Consider the following 23,478-nt stretch of genomic DNA (forward strand, 5'->3'; position numbering starts at 1 on the left):
ATCTGCTTAGATTCACATGCTGTGCATATGGCCCGACATCCAGTGGTAACCGCAGAGTATTGCATTTTGTCTTTCGGAGACTGAAAGGGGACGTCGGCATAGGCGTGTCTGTAACGCCATACCCATCGTGACGTGTAGTGTACTGAAAATCCCTCATGCGCAGTGGTCCCTGCGATTGTATTTTTTTCTGCCATGAGGGAGCCCAAGGCTATTGTGAGTGATTTCATGAAGAGAGAAGTAGTAAGACATCTATGTTCTTTACACCCCGAGCGGGGAGGCACGGAGGGTGCATGTGCATCTAAGTAGATAAAATCATCAGAAATGCTTTTACAGTGAGTAATGCATGTCTTCTGATGCTTGTTAATCTGCTTAGAATCACATGCTGTACATAGACTAGCGAGCAGTACCTGGGGTTGGGTTTTGAGAAGGAACAGTAGAGAAAAAGAGGTCTTACTACTGCTTGTCCCACCTGAGACTCAGATCTAGAATGAGTGTCTAGGCAATAGTGTTTTGTAAAGGTGGGTACAGAACGCCAGGTTGCCGCTTTGCAGATGGACTTGAGGGGAACATTTGCAATGAATGCTATGAGTGCCCCAAGTAATATGCCATAGGCTTGAAGGGAAGTTCTCTTAGCAAGAGAGACACCATGATGCATTTAACAATCCACCTTGAGATAGCCGATTTAGGGACAGGATCCCCTTCTCTGCCAGCTGACACTGAAACGAAAAATTGGTTTGTTTTTCTCAATGGTTTCGTTCTTTCCAGGTAGAACATGACTGCCCTGCGCACATCTAATGTGTGAAGGATTCTTTCGGCCATGCTCGTGGGCTTCTGGAAGAAAGTGGGTAGTTCGATCGATTGGTTCACATGGAACATAGAGATGAATTTAGTCGCAAATCTGGGATGAGCGTGCAGCACCACCTTATCCCTGTGGACTGAAACAAAAAGGGTCTAGGATACAAAGGGCCTGTAGTTCGCCAACCCTTTTAATAGAAGTGATAGCCACTAAGAAGGCTGTCTTGTAAGTAAGGTCTTTTATACTTGCTTTATGCATTGGCTCAAAGGGAGATCTCAGGAGTCCGGTTAAAACCACATTTAGATCCCATCCAGGAACTGGGTGAGAAACGGGGGGATGGATTCTCTTAACCCCTTCCATAAAGGCCTTAATAACCGGTATTTTACACCATTACACTTTCTGTTGTGACATGGTGTAGGCCGAGAGAGCAGCAAGATGAACATTTAGGGAATTGAAGACCAGTCTTGAGTCTAACAAATGGTTAAGGAACAGCACAATGGGTGTGGGTGAGCAATCGATGGGATGGACACCCTAGGTATGACACCAGATGACAAAACGTTTCCATTTACTGGCATAGCAATAGCGAGTGTTCGGTTTCATAGCTTCCCCGAGTATGTCCGTGCATCTCTGAGGGAGCTGAAGGTGTTCAAACTCTGACCGCAAGAGCCAGTCTGCTAAATTCAGAGTTTGTGGGCAGGGGTGTAAGGTCTCACCCCCCCCCCCCCCCGTCCTGAGATGTTGTACAGGCAGGGTAGTTTTACTGGTGGGGAGAAGGACATTTCCATTAGATGAGCGAACCAGGGTTGACGGGCCCACATGGGGGATAGCAATATCATAGTGCACACAATGCACCAGGAACCAGTCACCATCTTGTTGAGCAGGTGGGGCGGAGGAGGACAGTAAACAAATTTCCCTGACCATGTTATCTAGAGGCCGTTCCCCTTGGAGCGGTTCTGGGGATACCTGGAGGCGTGGTCTTGGCACTTCTCCCGAGTAGCTAACAGGTCGATCTCTGGGAAGCCCCAATCTGCAAAGACGGAGACCATGTCTTCGTGCAGACGCCATTCGTATTCTTCGAACAGTGGGAAATCTCTGCTGAGCACATCTGCCAGAAGGTTGAGTTCCCCTGGAACATGTTGGGACAGCTTGGATAGCCCTGGAGAGTGTGCCCCCTTGTATGTTTAGGTAATACATGGCTGTGGTGCTGTCTGTCAGGACCAGGACTATCTTCCCCGGTAGCTGTGTTTGAAAGACCTTCAGTGCCTGGAACACCACTAGCAGTTCCAACAGATTTTTATGGTTGGATGCTACCTGTGGGGACCACACACCATGCGCTGTCTGCTGATGCAGGTGAGCCCCCTCCCCACCCTGTAAGAGAGGAGTCTGCCGTGAGAGTGGTTTCCACTGCGGGGGTGGTGAAGGACTTCCCCTTCAAGAGGTTTTCCCTCGATCACCACTGCAGAGAGAGAACAAGGGCTGGCGAGACAACTACCAGATCTTCCCATTGTCCGCTGGCCTGACACCACTGGCTGTTAAGCCACTCTGGCATGGGATGCGTGTGCGGAACCAAGTATATGCATGATGCCATCATACCTAGCAGCCGCATGGCCTTGCGTACCGTCACCTCGCAACTGGCTACATATTGAGGGATATGAAAAAGCATGTTCTGAACCCTCTCGGAGGAGAAGACGAGGCTGTCTTTCATCCGGATTAGAGCCCCCAGAAATTGTTTTACTTGACTGGGGACTAGACTGGACTTCTCGTTGATAGAGAATCCCAGACTGAACAGAAGGTCTACGGTCTTCTGGGTGTTCAAAAAGCATGGGTCATAAGAGTCTCCTGTTATGAGCCAGTCGTCGAGGCAAGGGTAAACCAGAACGGATAGTCTGCACAGGTGTGCTGCCACTACTGCCAGGACCTTTGTAAACACCCTTGGTGCCGAGGTGATGCTGAAGGGGAGTACCTTGATTTGGTAATGTCGGTCCCCTATCCTGAACCTTAGATATTTCCTGTGCGCTGGCAACATTGAAATATGAAAGTATGCATCTTTCATGTCCAATGTTGCCATGTAATCCCCGTTTCAACAGTGGGATCACTTCCTGTAGTGTTACCATACGAAACAGATTTTATAAACATATTCCTGGCGCAGGTCTAGAACAGGGCACATGGTGAGGTCCTTTGTGGGGTACAAGGAAGTACACTGAATAAATAGCCTTGTTTACCTGAATAAGGACAGCTTCTATGGCGTCCTTTCCCAGAAGCGCTTCCACCTCTTGATTCAGGATCTGCAGATGGTCCGTTGTGAACGTGGCGGTCTGAACTGTGGTCGGGCGAATTCCACGCAGTACCCGTGGGCGACCGTCTTTATAACCCACTGGTCTGAAGTTAACCCCTCCCATGCCGCAAGGAAAGATGTTAATCGCCCCCCGACTGGGGTGACATGGGAGGGGACCTGGATCCGTTGGTCATTTCTGACCAGAGGCTGCGGCTCCTCGGGGGTTGGTGCCCATGTCGCGTAGTGCACTCCTAGGTGGGTTCTTTCGATGGGATGGTCCGATGACGTATTCCATATCTAATGACAGTAATCACCACAGCTGTGCTGCTTTTGAACATTTTCAGCATCTGTGTCCTGCATTAATGACGTCGATACACCGCCCTCGAGGTCCTCCCAACAGCCGACATCACTGGATGTTAGAAGTAGGATGCACAACGCCCGTAGCCTCAGTTGTAGTTTTTTCCCCAGAACGTGTGGCACCAGTCTTCTGCCAGTCTGACCACACAAAGCCTTGCGGAAACGTAAGCTGCAATCGCATAAGAAATTCTGTAGCGGGGAAGGCAGGGAGGGAGCGATGTGGCATGCATCGTCGGACCATCCCATCCAAAGAACGTTACAAGGTTAAGAGTAACTTGTTCTTCGAGGGGATTGGGTCCTCCGACGTATTCCATATCTAATGACAGACTCCCAAAGCAGTAGCAATGCAAGGAGGTGGGAAAAGAATTTAGAAACCAGAAATTTAGAATGCCCAAATCAATGCCTAAATGAAATTCCGACACCACCTTCGGAAAAAAGGAAGGACGAACTGCAAGGACAACCCTGTCCTTATGAAACAGTGAAGGGTGGCTTAACTGAAAGTGCCTGTAACTCACTCTGGGAGCGGAAGTGACCACAACTAAAAATACAGTTTTAAGAGTGAACAGTCTCAAAGGGCATGAATGCAAAGGCTCAAACGGAGCACCCATCAGAAATTTGAGAACAAGGTTCAAATCCCAACCGGGCACCTGGAAAGGTGACTGAGGGAACACATTAGTGGGCCCTTTCAGAAACTGAGAAATTAAAGGAATTTTGAAAATAGGAACACCCTTCACACGAGTGCTTAAATATGGACAGCGCCACCAAGGTAACCTTTAACGGTACCCACTTGCTAGCCCTGTGGGCCAAAGAAAAAAAAAAAGACGGAACCATGGGAATGTCACATGCAAAAGGATCCACATTCTTAACCCTGCACCAGTCACAGAATTTACGCCAACGGTACAGGGACTTTATTGTGGGCCTTCTGGCCGAGAGCAACACCTCCATCACATCTTCAGGGAGGTCCCAATCCTTATACCTCAACCTTTCAGAAACCAAGCGTGAAGGTTGAGGGATCTGACCTCTGGATGGAGAACCTGACCCCCACCCCCCCCTCCCCTCCCGTGAGAGCAGTTTGTCTCGGCAGGGAAGACGACGTGGAGGGCAGATGGACAAGTCGGGAAGGTCCGGGTAACAGATCCTCCAGGCCCACGCCGGAGCAATGAGGATCATCCGGGAACCGAACCTCCATAACGTTCGCAGTACTTGTGGGATGACGGGGACTGGAGGAAACGCGTACAGCAGTGGGAATGACCACTCCACCACGAACGCGTCTCCTAAGGCTCCTTTTGGAGGAAATTCCTGCGAGCAGAACCTCTTGCACTTCCGGTTGACACTGGAGGCAAAGAGATCCACTTGAGGGGTCCCCCAAAGGGCGGAGAATCTCCTGAGCCAACACCCACTTGTGAGAGATCGCGCTCTGCCTGCTCAGAGCATCCGCCATCTTGTTTTCATCTCCGGCCAGATGAACTGCCGAGATCGAAACTTCCTGCTGAATTGCCCAGAACCAGAGCTACATCACCTCCCGGCACAGAGGAAGTGACCCGCCCCCCCCCCCCTTTTTGTTGAGGTAGTGCATGGCCACCATGTTGTCCGTCAGGACATTCTTCCCTCGCAGTCAGCAGAAAAGCCTTCAGGGCTAGCCTGACGGCCCTCAGCTCCAACAGATTGATATGGAGTCTGGACTCCGACGGAGACCAACGACCGCTGACTGTCAACTCGTTGGCATGAGCTCCCCATCCCTTGAGGGGTGCGTCCGTCACGATAGTCACCTCCGGCCAGGGTAGCCAAAATGGAGCCCCCTTCATCGGCACACCACAGAAGGTCCGGGGCGAAGGAGGACGGCACCTGAACAGAGTCCGACATCCTGCCGGAGGACTGAGACCATTGGCGCTTGAGTGCCCATTGCAAAGATCTCATCCGCAACCTGGTCTCTGGCACCAGAAGAATGCAGGATGCCATGAGGCCGAGCAATCTCAAGAACTCGAACGCGGGGAGACTATGGGCAAGCTGAAACTTGTGCACCATCTGCTGAATGTGATGAACCCTCACCTGGTGAGGAAAACACTGCCCCAGGGACGTGTCGAGCACTGCTCCGATGTACTGGAGCCTCTGAGTTGGTGTCAAATGGGACTTCTTTAAGTTGAGGGAGAAGCCCAGCTTGTGGAGGGAGTGGCAGGTGACTGACAGATGATCCAGGACTTGCTCGGGAGAGCGCGCCCTGATCAACTAATCGTCCAGGTAGGGGTAGACGTGAATCCCCCTTTCCTGAGGTGTGCTGCCACTACCACCATGAGCTTGGTGAAGACCCTCGGGGCGGAGGTCAATCCGAACGGCATGGCCCGAAACAAAGTGCGAGTCGCCAACCGCGAACCTCAGGTACTTCTTGTGCTTTGGAAGTGTATCGGCACATGAAATTAAGCGTCCTAGAGGTCGAGAGACACCAACCAGTCCTGAAGTTGAAGGGCCTGGAGGACGAGAGAGAGTAACCATCTTGAACTTGTCCTTCTTGAGGAGTTTGTTCAAACCGCGCAAGTCCATGATGGGTCTCAATCCCCCGTCTTTCTTCGAAATCAGAAAATAAGGGGGGAATACCATCCCTTGTTCCTCTCCGCTACAGGCACCAGTTCTATGGTGCCTTTCTCCAACAGGGATTGAATTTCCTGCGCAAGGAGCGTATCCGGACTCTTCAAAGAGATTCCCTGGTGGATTGTCGTGAGGCCTCCGCCCGGAAAGGAAGACAGTAGCCGTGGGCTATGATCTCCAGAACCCACACATCTGAAGTAATGGCGCGCCACTCTACAAGATGCTGCGCCAGCCTTCCCCCAACCGGCGGACCATGAAACATGGCCTCATGACTGAGCTGAAGTGGCTGCGGCGTTGCCTGAGGGCAAAGAGGCAACAGCCCGAGCGGCCTTGGCACCACCTTGTTTTCCACCTCTGGTACTCCTACGGTGGCCCCTTTGACTGGCAGCTCCTCTCGCTTTACCAAAGGATGAGTAACAACAAAAAGGAACCTCCCCTCCATTGCTGTCCAATAGGATGAAAAGGCGGAGGTTGGTGAACTGCAGCGCCCAACTACTTCGCTGCAGCTTTGGAGGTCTGCAACCTCTCAAGGCTCTCGTCAGCCTTGCTGCCAAAAAGATGTTCCCGTCAAAGGGCATGTTGAGGAGCCAGGCCTGCACACGAGGAGCTAACCCCGACTTCCGCAACCACGCAAACCTGCGTATTATGGTGCTCGCTGCCATGGACTGGCTGACGCAATCTGCCATGCCCAAACCCGACTGAACGGCCTCACACATGGCATCCTTGCCATCCTGAACCATGGCAAGGAAACCATCCCGTTTGCGAATATGTTCAGCCGCTAAGGAAACAGTTCCACAGAGTGTGAGTGAAACGTGACAAGGCACATACGGAGTTGGCCGCCTGAAGCGCCATACCCTCGGAAGAAAACACTTTCTTCGCCCAGCCGTCAAAACGCTTGTCGTCCCTAACAGGAGGGATGGTAGGATATGACGCCTGCTTTGCCAGGGCCGTAGCCGCCTGCACCACCAAACTCTCCGGAGTGGAGTGCTTGTCAAGTAGCAGGGGTCGCTACTGGCTGGGCGGTATTTTCACAGCAAAGACTTGCCCACTGCCGGAAGACTCTCCTGAGCAGTCCAAGCCGCCTCCGCCACCCTCCTCTGTAGAGCCATATGGAACGGCAGTACCGGGTCAGTTGGTGGACCTTGGTCGAGGATATCCGTAAGGTCATCCTGAAGAAAATCCCCGGGGGGGAGCAGACCACCTCAAGTACTCTGACCCTAGACATAAGGCACCGGTACAAGGAGTCGGCATGAGTGCCAGGCTCAGGCCTACAAAACTCCACCTCCGGAGAGGTGTCCAGCCCACTGGCGTCGTACAGGGACCGACTCAGGTCCTCAAATTGGCTATGGCCCGAGAGAATCTCGTCTGGCACCGTATCAGGAACCATGCCATCATCAGAGCCCTCATCCACCTCTGAAATAAACTCAAGATGGCGGTATGAAGGCACAGAATGTGGAACAAAGCCATGCTTGACCTTGGCTAGAGCCTTTCTAGGGGGTTCCACCGAGACCCGGGGTACCCCCATCGAAACAGCCTTGAAAGGCGTTGAGTGAATTGGCGTCTAACGCAGCGCCGACAGCGTCAACACAGGCCTTGAGGACGGAGCCCCGAGCGTGTCCCTCGACAGCCTCGGCGCCGACGACTTCTTCGGAGGCGGGGCTTCGAAAGAGTCCGTCGATTACCTCGGCGTCAATGTCTTCCTCGAAGACATCACAGGTGCACACGGTCTCGAGCGCGTCGAGGACCGGGACCTGGAACAGGCATGACGAGAACGATTCCCCTTGACCGAGCGGGACCTCTCCCGCGAATCGTTCCGACCACCCGAGCCCGAAGGCGTGCGAGCGGCGTCTCTCGACCGGTCACGACCGACCCCACTCGGAGGCGCGGACGGACCAGTGCCCTGCGATTTGAGAAATCGCAACGTTTTCTTCCCGAAGGAAGCTCATTCCTCTGGCGTCGCATGCTTGGTAGGATAAGCAACCCGCCGACGGGCGAGTCCTCGGATGAGGACAGGGAAGGCGACCGATGACGGCGCTTCCGGGAGTGCCTCAAAGAGGCAGAGGAGTGGCGGGACCGACTCCGGGACTGAGACCCACTGGATGTCCGACGACGATGCAGAGAGTCGCCCCTCGAATCGTCCGTCGTAACCCCCGCAGACCTCGACATCCATGGCTTGGACACCTTACCTACCGACAGCTTCTTCTTGCGCTCCCGCAAGGCTTTAGACATAAGTGACTGGCAGTCAACACAATCATCCGTGTCATGGGCCTCCCCGAGGCACGCGCCATGCTAGTCCGTCACCAACATCTTGGACCCATAGTCCCTGCACTTCTTAAAGCCCGGACACAGGGTGGAAGACGAGGTAGACATCACGAAGGATATACTTTTCACAATACGAACAGGTTCGAAGAACCGAGAAAGAACAGAAACTCCAAAGAGTCGAGGTGCGCCGAGATCTCCGAAGCTAACACGTTTGTGGAAAAAACGTAACTGAGGCTACGGGCATTGTGCGTCCTACTTATAACATCCAGTGACGTCCGAGGAAGTCCTCGAGGGCGGCGTATCGACGTCATCGACGCAGATTTTCCAAAGCAGCACAGCTGTGGTGATTACTGTCATTAGATATGGAATATGTCGGAGGACCCATTCCCCTTGAATTTTTGATTAAGTTCTGATTTACCTGCCTGCCCTCGGCCACGACGGTGAGCAGCCTGGACCTAGCGGGTTCAGGAACCTCCTGGCGACGTCCTTGTACAAGGTTCCATTGTGGGTCTGCATAACTGGCAAGCAGCGTGGTGTTATTCGGTATGCGTTTGGTGTATGCAGCTGCCGCGGTAACACGCTTACCTAGGGCGTACAACCTTTTGGATTCCTTATCTGGAGGTGCCTCCCCCGTAGCAAGGGGTAACCCCCCTGCCCGTTTCCGAGTGGTAGTGACTACCAAGGTGTCGGGGTGGCGTGGCCTTTAAGATATTGAGGGTCCGAAGGAGCTAGCCGAAATAGTTTTTCCACCCTTGGGATCACTGCCCGGGTCTGAGCTGGCGTGACCAGGGAGGGGGGCAATGTTCTTTTAACAGAGTTTAGGAGGGGAATGGCTTGGCTTGCGGGTGGTTTCTCCTTGGGAATGTCCTCCACAAAGTCTAGTTCGGGTACCGCCTCCTGTGTAGTGATCTGAAAGTGCTCGGCTGTCTTCCTTAAGATGGCATTGAAGGCCATTTGATAGTCTGCAGGGGAAGCCTGGAGAGCCGGGGTGGTTGGAGGAGAATCCAGGCATAGAACAGTGTCCTGATGTCGCGTGGGGAGCATCCATGGCTCCGTTTCCACATGCTGGGTTTTCCCGCCAGTTGTCCATGGCATCCGCCTGGACCTCAGGGTAGTCCTGCAGGAAGTAAGGGTCTTCTTCGCTGTAGATGTCCCAGTAAATGTCCATCTGGACCACATCTTCATGGTGGACAGAAGCCGAGGGCTGAGAGTTAAGATTTTCCTGGAAACGTGAATCTGACCCCAAAAGAGGGTCTTCACCAGATCCTGGGGGAAGGATGCTCAGAACACGAGAATCCTTTCGAGGCAGTCCATGCACCCTTCAAACTTCTCCCTGGTCCACTTAGATGAACCAGAAGGGCCCAACGGTGGAACAATTTCGTTCTTTGCTCTTTGGCGTTGAAATTTTTCCCCAAGGGTATTGGAAGAGGCACAAGACTGTCCTCGTAGGTTTCGCGAGTATTGGGGCACCATGGCGTTTTAGTCCACAGCACGCTCCATGCGTTTTAACGGTGCCTTGGGTACCAGCCCAACCGCCGAAGTAATCCTCGCGATACATCCCTCAATCTCTGCCGAACTGGCGTGAGTTAATGGGTCAGAAGGCCCATCGTTAGATTTACCACCTACCGCAGCATCAGAGGGCCTGGCAGATTTTGCGCCTGTGGAAAGGCTAGGAGGCCTAGTAGTAGGCTTTGGGCCTACCGGGCCCTTTGGGGGGGGGGGGGGGGGGGCGCCGGAGCGTCGAATGACGGCACTTCGGCGTATAAACCTGATTTAGAGGTAGCGCCCTTGTTTTTGGAGTGCCCAGTTGCAAGACGCTGTTACGGATGCAGGGGAAGGCTGATCTACCCGATCAGAGGACTCAGTCTAAATTCTCGATGGCCCTGTAATGGCGCTTTCACCTTTTAACGGAACCGTTGAAATCGGTGGTGGGGTGGTGTGTTTCGTGGTTTTTGTATGCCCTTGTCGCTGGGTGTTGTCCCTGAAGCGAGACTTGGGTCAGGCATTGAGGGGTCGGGGACAGGCGTGGCAGACCTAGAAGTGTCCACCTCAAGGTCTATGACATCCGACACGGATGTCTGGTCATCAGTGCCCCCGTTACTTTCGGCGGGTATGGGGGTGGGGAAGAGGGTTCAGCCCGCGACATACCATATGCGGGCCACCTCTTTACACGGCACTCCTTAAGGGTCTTAGGCCGAAAGAGCTTACAAGCTGCACACCGCTCCTCGTCGTGATCTAGAGGGAGACAAGAATTACACGTTCTGTGCTAGTCTTTCCACGGGTACCTGACCCTACACTTAGGGCAGAACCTAAATGGTGTCCTTTCCATAGCGAAAGGTATAAACAAAGATGACCAGACCTAGAGGGGGGGAAGAGGAAAGACCTAATGAAAGATATGGCCACCTGACCCCATTCTCCCTACTGTGTACGCCGGCCAGAGGGCCCGGCCAAGTGGATGGCTCAGCCGCCTGATCTTAGGCACCGAAACCACCGCCGTAGAAACTTCCCGCAGTCTTCGCCGAAGTTGCTTGAATCGCTGTCGAAGTGACTTATGGGGGAATAACCGACAAGTCAGTATAAAGATAAACAATGTCTCTTATGAAGAGCTCTGCTATAGTGTGACCAGATATCTGGATGGAGAAAAATAATCTGAGGGACCTCGGCACGTGAGGGATTTTGGGTACACTACACGTCATGATGGGGATAGTGTTAGACACGCCTATGCCAACGTCCCCTTTCAAACCCCGAAAGACGAGATGAAATACTCCGCGGTTACCACTGGATGTCACACCATATGATTCTAAGCAGATTAACAAGCATCAGAAGTTATTCTTTTCATGCAAGGCGGCGTGTGATTTACGTGGGCAAGTATCCCACGTGAACTTGAGGTAGCGCCCTCCAATTGTGCAAGTGCATATGTTTTTGGTAAAGGTAGGTGTGTTTTAAGAGTACGGAAGGTAGCACCTTCCACATTAGACAGAAGTGTTATTGTTCGGATGACTTAATGGCGATCAGGAATATAGTAGGAATACCAGTTAGTATGCTCACGCAAATAAGGCTATTGGTGTTTTGGTGTGAGGACGGTGATTTTGTTGGACAATCACCAGGAGTAGACTCATTCCACAAAGAGTGGACGCTCCACATGCAAGCTTAGGAGTAGTTAGGGTGGCAGGGGACACCCGCCCGCCCAATTGTGTGTGTGGATACTGAAGATCTGATTTGTTAAGTTGGGATTTAATGAAATGAATTGTATTGTGTTGCTTTTATTTTTGAATCTTAATACTGTACTTTTGTTATGTAGGTACAGTGAGATTAATGTACGACTCACTTATCTGCCAATTGGGTGCAGGATGGTGATCGTTCGTGATGTGTGATGATTTCAATGATGCCTGGCCAGAATTTTGAAGTAGTGAGCCGGTGGGAGGTGTCACAGTCCAAGCTGTGTGTGCGCCCTTTTGTCACTAGATTTAATGTTATTCTGCAGGTTAGTACAACTTCGTGCTGATTCAGATGTGGCAACCTATTGGCTTTTCCAGAGGCTTGGCAGTGCTCTCGGGTGGCAGCCTGGAGGTCCGTCTGTGGCAGGGATGGACAGAGGTGGTAAGTTTGTTACTGATGCCGGAGGAACGTAGATTGGTTGCCCATGAAGGTGGCAGGTGTGTACTCTAGTGTGGCAGGCTTGATGCTCATTCGTGGCACGAATGGGCGGGAGGAGTATTGTTCTTGTTACAAGGGGTTTTACATAAGTCTGAAGTGTTTGGTTTTGTTGCCACATCTGTAGGAAGTTTGGTACGCCTGGTTGGGTACATCTGTCAGGAGAGGTATGAGAGTCATGTAAATGTTGGCACTAGTCTGCAGTGTGCGTTCAAATGTGTTCATTCTTTAACGGGAGATGTGTTGTATAGTACCTGCTGTGAGTGAGAGAAAGTTAAGTCATGGTGGAATGTGTGGATGCAAGTTCATGTGAGGTTTCCAGTTCAGTCAGTAGGGGACCCGTCAGCCTGGGTGATGGGACCCAGTGGTCCTCTCCATAACAACTTGAAATAAACTACAATAAAGCTTGACTTAAGGAACTTACGAGAAAGCTTATGAGTGGCTTTATTACAGTGATGCCTTAGATGGTGCAGAATGTGTTGTCAGCGGACACTGCTACTGCGGATGATTATTTTCCTCTGGACAATGGTTCGGGTGTCCCTCGACATTTCCCTAGAGTGTAATGGGCGTGGGATCGCAGACTATGCCCGTTTTGCTGAACGGTGAGCCGTCAACGGTAGAGCTGGTTGGTTCGTGGATGGCATCGATAGGCTGCTTCGTAGCAACCATGGACAGGGATTTTGATTAAATCTCTCACAGGTGTAAACAGGGCTCTTGCGCCGATTTCCGTCAGCCTATGTTTGTGAGGCCTGGCACATAAACTGTGCGTCAAAGCACAGTTTCTCATGGTGTCTAGGTCTTTGGGCTGGTCTTTCCTCAGAACTTGCCCTTTTTAATTCCCCTCATTAAGCCAACAGACTTGTCCCTCAGTGTTTGGCATTGAATCCTTGACAGATGTTGCTCTCTTCAATCGAGTGATTTGGGTACAGACAATATATGCGCTATGCACGTTTGTCAACCTTGAATACCTTTTAGGCGACATGTAGAGCAGGCCCTAAATAGGGACTTCTTAGAAGTACCTTCCATCCCAGAGAACTAACAAGGACATCTGTTGAAGGCGGTTGACGCTACTGTGATTTTCTGCGAAAGAAATTGCTGAAGCAAGGGGTTCTGAAGTAAATTTCTCTGAGGAGAAAAATACAAGGACTCCTTCCAGCATGGCATGCAGTTAAAAATCTGAAAAGAGGCTTCAGGGGAGGGGCTACATACTCAATGTCACATTGGATGGGACCAAAAGCAACCATAACGAGGGTTATGGACTGCATAATACCTTGTTTTTTTCTCTTTAGTAATATGGAAAAATTGTTAACCAAGGATTCCCAGCCTGTCGACTGGGAATATCCACAGCATGTGAATCTATTACTGAGCCAATGCTGGAGAATATTAGAAGCTTTTCAGAAGGCTTAATTGAAACATCCAAATGGGATTAGCATTGCAAACCATGTGTGTCTCTACAATTGCCACTCCTACTACAAGTCACACTGCATATGCACATTTTCAGTAGAGTACCTACAGGAGAACATGGTTTTAGCTTGAGACTATAGGCATACCCTACAATCAAGGCAAGCACAACATTCTTGTCAGATACGGCAAAAATAGTTAATAGCTGATTTCCTGACCTTGCATTAAGGGGAATCAACTATCTAACTCATCAATAGTTAACCCAGTATCTACTACAAGAGACCACACAGCAATCCATGACTAGAACAAACTTTTAATGTACAGCAGAAATTTGACAGCCTTGTTTTTATATTAACAAAAAGATTTCTATTTTACAATGTATTTACATTTGCATACTGAGGAGGTAAAGTGTCAAAGTGGCTAATTTACAGTCCATTGTAACAAAATGTACAAAACCAAAATAAGAGAAGTATCAAGAATGCACTTTCCTGTAGAGGCTGATATACACATTGGAAAAAAAGAATGATCCTTCCCCCTCATTTGAAAAAGAAAAACCTCAGTGGGCTGCAGTGGCGCTGAAAGCTTGTCGTGGGCACTGCTTGAATCAAAGAACTCTCCTGACCCAAAGTTGGAGAAATGAATGACCGATGCATTAGTTCTCAATCCTGCTATGGATTTTCTGTGTGGAGTTCCTGCAGGATTCGTACAGTGCGTGTGGCTGTTATATGGCTCTATGCCATATCTTGCTTACATTAGACAGAATTTTGAGTTGTTGATTTCTCTTCGGAATAGCAAAGCACCGCCACATAAAAGTACAGTATGTCTAAACTGACTTGGAATACTGGGGTACATTTTGCCTTCAGCATACCATGTAATGTTCAGGTAACAATGAGGTACGCAGGAAATCCATTTAACGGTGTTTTAGGAGGCGTAGCAGCAATGCCAGGCTTAGAATGTCATGGTGCAGCTTGCATTTTCAGTTAGAGTGGTTTGAGCATTCCACCCAGCTCCATACTCCTTATTAACAAAATGGTTCACAATTTATATACTGCATCTGTACCGTAAACTCTGGCTTGGAAACTATTCAGTAGTCAGTGGGCAAAAACAGCACATTCACAAATGCCCAAATTCGTACCAATTGTAAATAAGTTCACATTTCCAAAGTCAGAGTGTCCATGGGAGGCAGGACTAGACCAAGTTTTGCATACAATGCAGAGAACTCCCACACATGGCTCACATCATAAACAACCCTGAACAAACACAGCAAAGTGGGAACAAGACCTTAAAAAACAAACAATGGAACCATGTGCACAGCGCCAATCCAGCTGAGAAAAGCATGCAGGTGCAAGTACAACCACTCTGCACGTTGGGTACTTACTGTAGTGTATGGTCCTGCGCTTTTGGTTTTGTGATTTTTCTTTACAATACAAACCATAGGCCGAGAGGTAATAATTATACTTTTTGTATTTTTTTTGTATTTTTTTTTTACAAAGAATTAAAATATTTATTAAAAAAAGTTAAAATCCAGACCCTCTCAAAAACATAAAAAAATAATCAAAACCACTCCAGTTAAAATTTATGGCTTCAGAGTTATTGTACTGTTGACGTTAAAACGAAAACTCCCATCCCTCAACTCTCATCCCAACCAACTTCTGTATTCACGGCCCGAGTTCTATTCCAACCACAAACTGTCCGACCCAGTCGCAGGAGCAGCTCAAGGAAATTTCCACCTGAATTTTAGTGTAGTAAAAAAAGAATCATGCACCATTCCACCCTCAGAAACGTACACAAATGTTTATAAAATACAGGGTATGGGTACCAAGCATGTGCACAGACAATACACCATCCTGTGTACTGCCAATACCCTGCTTGTGTCGAGCCAATTCCTGGGGCATTTCCAGCCAATACCAGCATCAGTTTAGCCAACACCCATTCCCATTATGTATTATGTACATTTTTAAGCCAATTAGTCTTACTACCTTAGAGGTCGAAGTCACGTGAGGGTCTCCCTGGTGCTCCATCTCGTAACAGAGTCAGATCCAGGCTGTGAAAATACATTCAATCCCACCACATTACCCCATATAAAGCAGCCGATCCTTGAGGGAGAGGAGGTGGTAAACAGCAATATGGCAGGAGAAGCTGCAAGAACGGGTATTACCTGATTGTTAAATCATAGACGTCATAACAGAGTTGAGGTAAAGTGACTGATATGAAGGCCCATAGTACACAAACGGCAGAATTACTCCCTTCCCCCTGTTGAAAAGCAAAGACCTCCTTTTTTCAAAAGCTGGTGGCATATCAAGCAGACAATCCACACACATTGTTCAGTGGCTGGGGAAGAGTATGGCTGTGACAATAGGGTTGGCCCTTTTTGGGTGGTGGCACTGTACACCACGGACAGGACCCGTTTCAGATGGCAATACAGCGCTGCTCTCTTACAAGCTGGTTACAGTGTACTAAAATATGTGATTAGGAGGATGCCCTCTTCAAGAGTTTATGGTGCAATATTGCCATCTTCGAAAATAAGTTCACAACTTTCAGAAGCAGCCTGACTCCAACCCCGATTCCACACCCTGGTGACATTGAGCACATAAGTCTAAGATGGAGATTGGGCATGCACACAAGCTCACATGGACGCATGACATGTGTGCACCCACAAATGCAGAAAAGGCACACACGCCGAGGTGGCACACATCCACACACATGCATGGATGTGTGGTTTACATATAAATTACCTGCCAGGTTTCTCGTTTTTGAGGCTTCCAAGCAAGAACAATAAGTTTCACAAAATCTGAGAGTACTTATTCCAAATGCATGGGAAGTTCGTTCCTGCCGCCTGCATAGGACATGGTACTCCGTGGAAAACCTCTGATTAGACATGGCTTTAAGAACCCACATTGCCCCGACATTTTGGGACAGGAGGTGGCTTTGACTGGTTTATGAATGTTGCGTATGCACTGCATTTTAGCCTGAGTCAGTGCCAGTATCAAATGAACACTGGAAATCCCATTTGTAAAATCAAAGACAGCCATTAGGAGAACCGAAGAAAAGCTATGTCCAAGTCGTCATGCTGTTAGGAAATTACAAAAAGGTCTCCGTTCTTTACTCCAGCCTGAAAGAATAAATTGTGTGCTCTTCCTGCTGATCATAGGTCTTCCCACTGCCACTTTTGTCCAACCCTGCTTCAGGCAGAAACACGAGGTAGGCCTCAAAACAGGTGTATGTGATCACGGCAGCACTGCAGATCTTGTATCCATATTAGATTTTCAGATCCTCGTGCACACTGAGCTGCGAGAGGGTTTTCTTTATACGAAGGGCAGTTAACCGAGCAGCACCGTTGGCATACCAGCATTCGCGCATCATCTTTCCCATCACCCTTAATGCCTGTTTGGGAGGGAAAAAAACAAAAATCAGACAAAATCCCTACTGGAAAGGAAAAACTCACTGTAAAGGAAACATTCATTTTTTGGCTCAATTATGGTTTGAACTGTCTCCTTGGAAATGCAACTTGTGTTCTTTAAATGACCCCGTTGGTTTACACTAGCAGAGAAACATTTGTAAGATACAAATCAATTGCATTTCTGATTGCAGAGAGGGAAGCGGTAGGCCGCTCCATGCAGCAAAAATAAAATTCTAGGGGGATCAGGAGCACGGCCGGGCAGGGTTGGGAGTTAGCCAGGACTTCAAATGATCATAATTGCTTAATGTACACAGTGAAAACTTTGAAATGTTCACAGACAACTGAAGTCGGAGAATAAACCAGTGTGTTAAAAGATGGCTACAAAAGGGCAGCAATAAAATGCATCCCTCTACTAAATACAAGACCACACCTCAGGTCAGCATGGTCTCTCTCCCCCTTACAATACCTCTTGTAGGTTCTTTGCAGGTCCCAACCGCCACAGGGGATAGAAATGAAAATGTCCCCAAAGCAAGACAATTCTCTATGACCCAGCCTTCCTGTGGAGTGCCGAGGGACAGGAACATTCTATTTGCCACCCCCCCCCCTCTCCCATTCCATAAGCAAGCTATGTTCCCTATACAACCACATCCAACATAAACATATACAATCACACAGGACAATTGGGGACACTGGATAGGAAGGTAAACAGGTGATTTCAATGTTTATGTAATGTTATTTTGTCATGAATAAATACAGCAAGGAAACACTTAATGAACGTAAAGTATAGGTCTTTAAATGACATGTTCACAAGCTTACTTTTTGGGAAACACCAAAGTGGGCGTTTCTTGCTTTACTGCAATCTAGAAATGAGATCTAAGCGTGTGCGACAAATAAGCTGAAGAAAAAAGATTGAGAAATGCCCCATTACATTGGAATGAATGTTAGCATGGTCATTCAGGTTCTTTTAACATCGTCGCCTCCACTTGCACTAGCCTTGCCCCTCTACCATCAACCGACCACCACCTTAGGTTCTATATGTCCCCTCACGCCACCATTACACATAGGCTGTTGTAAGCAGTGTATATACTGTTGTGAAGGGTGGGCGGGCCATGCCTTTGAGTGGGCATAGGGTATTCCACTGAGTTGCAAACAAGTCCACTTGTGGACCACCCCATCTGAGGAAAATCTGGTTAGACTCCTACTCATGAGGACATAGAATGGCCTGCTCAGCAAGTCCGGCATCATTCTTCTTTGCTTCCGTGGTACACAATCATGAAGAGAGGGCACACTGCCAATTAGCTCGGGAAGCTAAAAGGATGGGAGGGATCAAACTCCTTCCTGCTTGCTTATATGAAATATTGCAGTGTCATGGTCTGTAGAAATATGCACCACCTGCCTCTAAATCGAAATAACTTTGGAGGGAAGAAGTTGCCTCTGAGTTCTAGAATGCGGATGTGGTTATTTTAGTCTCGACTCCTCCACAGTTCATGAGACTAAATAAAGCTGGAAAGTTCATTGCCTGCAGCTTCAGAGGAGTGTGCAGTTATTGGGGGCCTGTGAAAGAGCATGCAAAAGGGAAGACCCTCTAGGAGGTTGTCTTGATTGTTTAATCAAATCAAGGATTAACCAACATGGGTGGGGATGGAGATACATTTTGACTGGGGTTCCAGAACTGGCATCAGTTTTCCGGGGAAGAGTTGCCACTAAACAGACCTCATCTTTAGTCTTGCAGGCAGATAAATGCAAGAGGCCATGAAGCCCAGCAATCTTTAGAACCATCAGAGTTTCTCCTGTATCAGCACCCGAGGGATAGTCCGTTGTAGCGCAAGTATCCTATACAGAGGCAGAAAGGAGTCGTTTAAGGTGTCCAGAATTGCACCTATAAAGTGAATGAGCTTAGATGGGACGAGAGAGGACTACAGAGTATTTATGCACAATCCCAGGTCGTGAGGAATGTTGCAAGTCTTTTACACATTGACAAGTGCAAAACTGGAATGGAGCTCTGACGAGCCAGTTGTCCAGGTATGAGTAAAAGGTTTCATTGCTGCACTGAGACCAAAGGAAAGACATACTAGAATTAACTCATCTTGCTGTGAATAACTGTTTTTAGAATATAATTAAGGAATTAAGCATCCATTCTCCTGACTGGAGAGCTGCTGTAATTTATGGCAACCGCAACATGTGGAAGGTGTCAACCAAAAGGAACTGGTTTAGGCTGGGCAGAACGAGAATTGGTCTTAGTATCACCTCTCGTAAAGGAGTATAATGAAGGAGCAGAGCTAGAATCCTTGACTGCATTCTTCCAGAACCAATTCTGTTGCTGCCCTTCGCCCATAAAAAAGTGATGAGAAACAGTCAAAAGCTCCCCTTTGGAGAGCAACTGAGAAAAGGTCTTTGTGCCAACAGGGGTGTGTTAGACTTCATAATGGTCATAACTGAAGTTTATATCCCCTGTAGAAAGCCCAATAGCATTTCTTCAGTTGCCGCATGGAGAAAATCAAAGTAGTCAAAAATATTTAATTTGGTTAGAAGGGCTTGAAAACCTTAAGGGGCAGCTGAAGGGGTGTTAATGCTAAAACACTTATTTTACGAAGAAAAGTAAACTTAGGATTTATCGGTTAGGACGCTTCTGGAACACAGTGGACTGGTCAAACAAGGATCAGTCCAAGAGTTAATGTTAAAGGATATTTGTACCATGCACTATCACTACCGAGTGGTCCCCTGGCGCTCTGGCAGATCTGAAAAGGGAGGGGGGGAAGGGGTGAGTTAGTGGGGACGAGCGGGAAAAGTGCAAGAGAGCAATGATGTGCTGTTGGCAGCTTCAGTACGGTTAACACTGTTCGCTGAGCTTGGGTGTGCTTTCCGGTCAGTAGCCGTCATGTGCTGCTGTGCGAAGCTATGTGTGGTTTGTTTTGTTGTTGCAGTGTAGTGAAGTTTGTGCGGTTTGTTGTGCTTTAGGTTTGTGATTGTGTTTGGTTAGAGGTTGAGAGATTTATGCAGAGGGGTGAAATTGTTAGTGGGTTGGTTATTGGTCTAGAAGTGATGTGTGCTAAATTTCCACATTCTTTCTAAATGTGGTACGTGAATATCTCTGCATTTCTATCTAGATCCGGCACTCGCCAACATTCACATTCTTGTCCCTATATGATGCACGCCAATATTCACAATTATATCCAAATGTGGCACTGGCCCACCTTCAAATCCCGTCTAGATGCAAAGCAAGCCAGCATTCACAATTCTATCTAAATGTGGCATTCGCTAACATTCACAATTCTATCAAAGTGTTTTAGTTGCTAACATTCGCAATTCTATCCAAGTGTGGCACTTGCTATCATTCACAATTCTGTCTGGGTCTGGCACAGGCCAATGTTCACAATGCGATCTAAATGTGGCACGTGCTAACATTCACAATCCTATCTAGAAGGCACAAGCCAACAATCGCAGTACTATCCTGGAAGGCACAAGCCAACAATCGCCGTACTCTCCTAGTGGGCACAAGCCAACAATCGCCGTACTATCCTAGAGGGCACAAGCCAACAATCGCCGTACTATCCTAGAGGGCACAAGCTAACAATCGCCGTACTATCCTAGAGGGCACAAGCTAACAATCACAGTACTGCCAAAATCTAAGTAGGTTCGTTATGTGGCAGGGCTTCCAGAGTAGAGTGATTGCTCTACTCCCCACCCTGGCCACCCCTACCTTCTTTGTTGATGCTGGTGGATGGCTGGATACTGGCTTCCCCTGCTGACACCTGCAGACACACCTTGGAGCTGCCAATGCAGGAGCCGACCTTTGCCTCAGAGCCTTTAGCTGCAGGGGCTGCTGGGCAGAGGACTGCCCAGGTAGAGTCCAGGATAAGAAGGATTTGGCCAATAGGGGCCAGGGGAAGGTCGCGGGAGGCGGGACATTCAGTCGGGAATCTGGGACGCGGCTAACAGCCTGCGAGGGTCCCACTGCAAAAGGCAGCGCCATGATGGTACGGGGTTGGGGGAGCGGACCACACACTGCGCTCACCTGCTTGCAGCTTGAAAAGGTAAAGGGAGCCGGTGTACTGAAAGTCTTTATTTCAGTTCTTCTTGAAGATAAAGGTCAGGAGAAAGGCTCCGTTCTACTGGCTCCACAAATCCAACCTTCTCTTGACAGTTCTTTACAACTTTTAACTGTTTCAACAAATGCAACCCAGGAGAATGACTCACTTCTCTTGGTTCTGTGACTCAAAGTGATCATCTGTTTTTCACAATAGTTCTTATGAGCTCTTCTAGTTCCCTCCAGGCTTCTCTGAGGGCACTCTTGAATACATTACACTCCTTATCGCCAATGTTAACAATCCTGTCCCCCTCACTATGACAAGGGATGCTGCTCCAGAGGCTCTGTTCACTTTGGTTATTGTTGGAACAGTTCTTGAGATGTAGATTTCTTCCCAGAAGTTCCTCCCAACTGCTCTTATCCTTAATGCAATTACTAAACCCAGGGAAATCACTCCTGAGCCTTGCTTCACAATTCTTATTCTCAATGCAATTAATGAAACGAGGGAGATCGCTTCCTGTGGCTTGCTTCACAGTCCTTATTCTCAATGCAATTACTAAGACGAGGGAGAAAACTGCCGAAGCTTGCTTCACAATTCTGATTTTCAGTGCAATTAGTAAAACTAGGGAAAGCACTCCAGATGCTGGTTTCACACACCCACAATCCCATCCCTTATCTCCAGTTACCTTTCCTTTGGTCGCAGCACATCACTGGTTCTTCCTGGGGTGTAAGGCTTCTATGTTCCCAGTGAACCCTTGTTCGGCTTCGCTCTGCTGCGTGGTCCCGTGGTGTGTCTGCAGACATTCCGTGCAGGCGGTATCAGCTATTTGTGAGACCACTCGGTCCACCTCTTTGAGGTCACACCAGTAAGTTTTTCTGTGGTTTGTATCTGCTTAGAATCACATGTTCTGCATAGTCCGCCATCAAGTGGGTGGCTCAAAGTATTACATATTTTTTTGAATTCGAAACACTAAGCATCGACAGGGGCATTCAGGTCACACTATCCCTACCCTACGCGTACAGGGAACCACACAATCCTTCATGCATCGACATCCTCAAAATTGTTTTCATGCTCTGAATATTGGTGTCTGTAAATGAGCAAGGTTGTTTCCGCCTATTATTCAGCTCCTCCAATGCAGGAAGGTTGGTCGGGCACATGCAATTCCAAGCAGATGAAAACCATAGAAAAACAAATACTGGTTAAGTAATATTCGTCTTCTGGGGCTCGCAAGCAAATCTGCTTGGATTAAGCATGCAGTACGTCAAGCAGGTGGTGGGTGAGAAGCAAGAACAGAATAGTTTCAAAATTGCTTGACCCACAAGTGTATCTGCTCTTTCCTTTGTATCTACACAATATTGTGTAGCAATAAAAGTTGCTGTGGTGCTACGTGTAGTCTAAGCTCTAGGTGAAAATGTGTGATTTAATAGCAGCTGAAATCGGAACATGAAATTCCAGCTATTGTATCTACACAACGATCTGCAACTTTTAAAAGTTTTGATTTCTTATCCAGCACGGATGTAACAGAAAGTCACTTAAAGATTCGGGCTCTTCGTTGGATTGCCCCAGAGGGGGGGAGGGAGGGGCGGGATGAGAAATTAGTGGCACCAGAAGAGATCAATGTGCACCTACAACCATGATCTTTTGAGATTTGTCGGCTGCATTCAGCAGTGAAACATAATATTCGGCTCCGTTTTAAAATCACAGATACAGCAGCTGCGTTAGCCTTTGCCCCACAGGTGGATATGGTTGTGAAAATCACACTTTAAAGGGGTCATTTACTAGACAAATGAGTACAAACCCTAGTCCAGGCTGTGGTACTGTCTAGAACTCAATATTGTGCCTCTACTTATTTGGGCATTGCAAAAAAACAGCCATATTTAAAGCACTTAAAAATCTGGCAGTACATCTTCTTGGCCAAAAAATAAATAAAAACGTAAACAAATCTTTAGCATGGAATTGATTGGGCTGGCTGACCATAGTGGAAGCACTTCGATGAAGGGCAAAATACCTTTTGCAGGTCGCAAAGCATAGTTACACCCATTTTGGCAGAAGAATGATTGAACCACGGGCTGCCATTGGTGGAATGATCGTCCAGATTTTTTTTTTTATATATATATATATATATATATATATATATATATATATATGATACATTACTCACCGTAATCGTATTTCTGATGCTTGTATCTGCTTAGATTCACATGCTGTGCATAGGCCGACATCTAGTGGAAGCTGCGGAGTATTACAGTTTGTTTTTCGAAACTCGAAGATGGGCGTCGACACAGGGCGTGCCAGTAATACTATCCCTAGTGTGACGTCCACCGTACCCAAGATCCCTCACGATTGTATTTTTTCTGACATGAGGTAGCATGAGGAGTAGCAAGAGTACAGATAATCCAAGCAGATAGACAGAAAGGTAAGACTACAAGCAATCATGCGCCTTCTCTCGGAGGGGAGGAAGGGTGGGTCGCATGTGAATCTAAGCAGATACAAGCATCAGAAATACGATTACGGTGAGTAATGTATCCCTTCTGAGGCTTGTGGAATCTGCTTAGATCACATGCTGTGCATAGATTAGCGAGCAGTACCAGAATAGGTGGGATGTGAGAAGGGTCATGAGCAAATAAATGTCTTAGAACCGCTTGTCCCACTTGTGTATCGGTCTTGGAAGGGGTGTCAATGCAGTAATGCTGAGTAAAAGTGTGAATAGAGCTCCAAGTAG

At 48.3% G+C, this 23,478-nt stretch overlaps 1 protein-coding gene across 1 annotated transcript in view; it reads right to left on the reverse strand.

The window, feature by feature from the left end:
* Positions 1-13,621: 13,621 nt before the first annotated feature.
* Positions 13,622-23,478, reverse strand: part of ACVR1B (activin A receptor type 1B) — a 256,246-nt gene continuing 246,389 nt past the window's right edge. The window contains exon 9 of the mRNA XM_069653896.1: positions 13,622-16,712. Within this exon, the coding sequence (XP_069509997.1) occupies positions 16,587-16,712 (126 nt within the window). The 3' untranslated portion in view covers positions 13,622-16,586. The remainder of the gene's footprint in view (positions 16,713-23,478) is intronic.

This window comes from Ambystoma mexicanum, chromosome 3q (assembly GCF_040938575.1).
Source record: "Ambystoma mexicanum isolate Mex_15411 chromosome 3q, UKY_AmexF1_1, whole genome shotgun sequence".
NCBI classification, from domain to species: Eukaryota; Metazoa; Chordata; class Amphibia; order Caudata; family Ambystomatidae; genus Ambystoma; species Ambystoma mexicanum.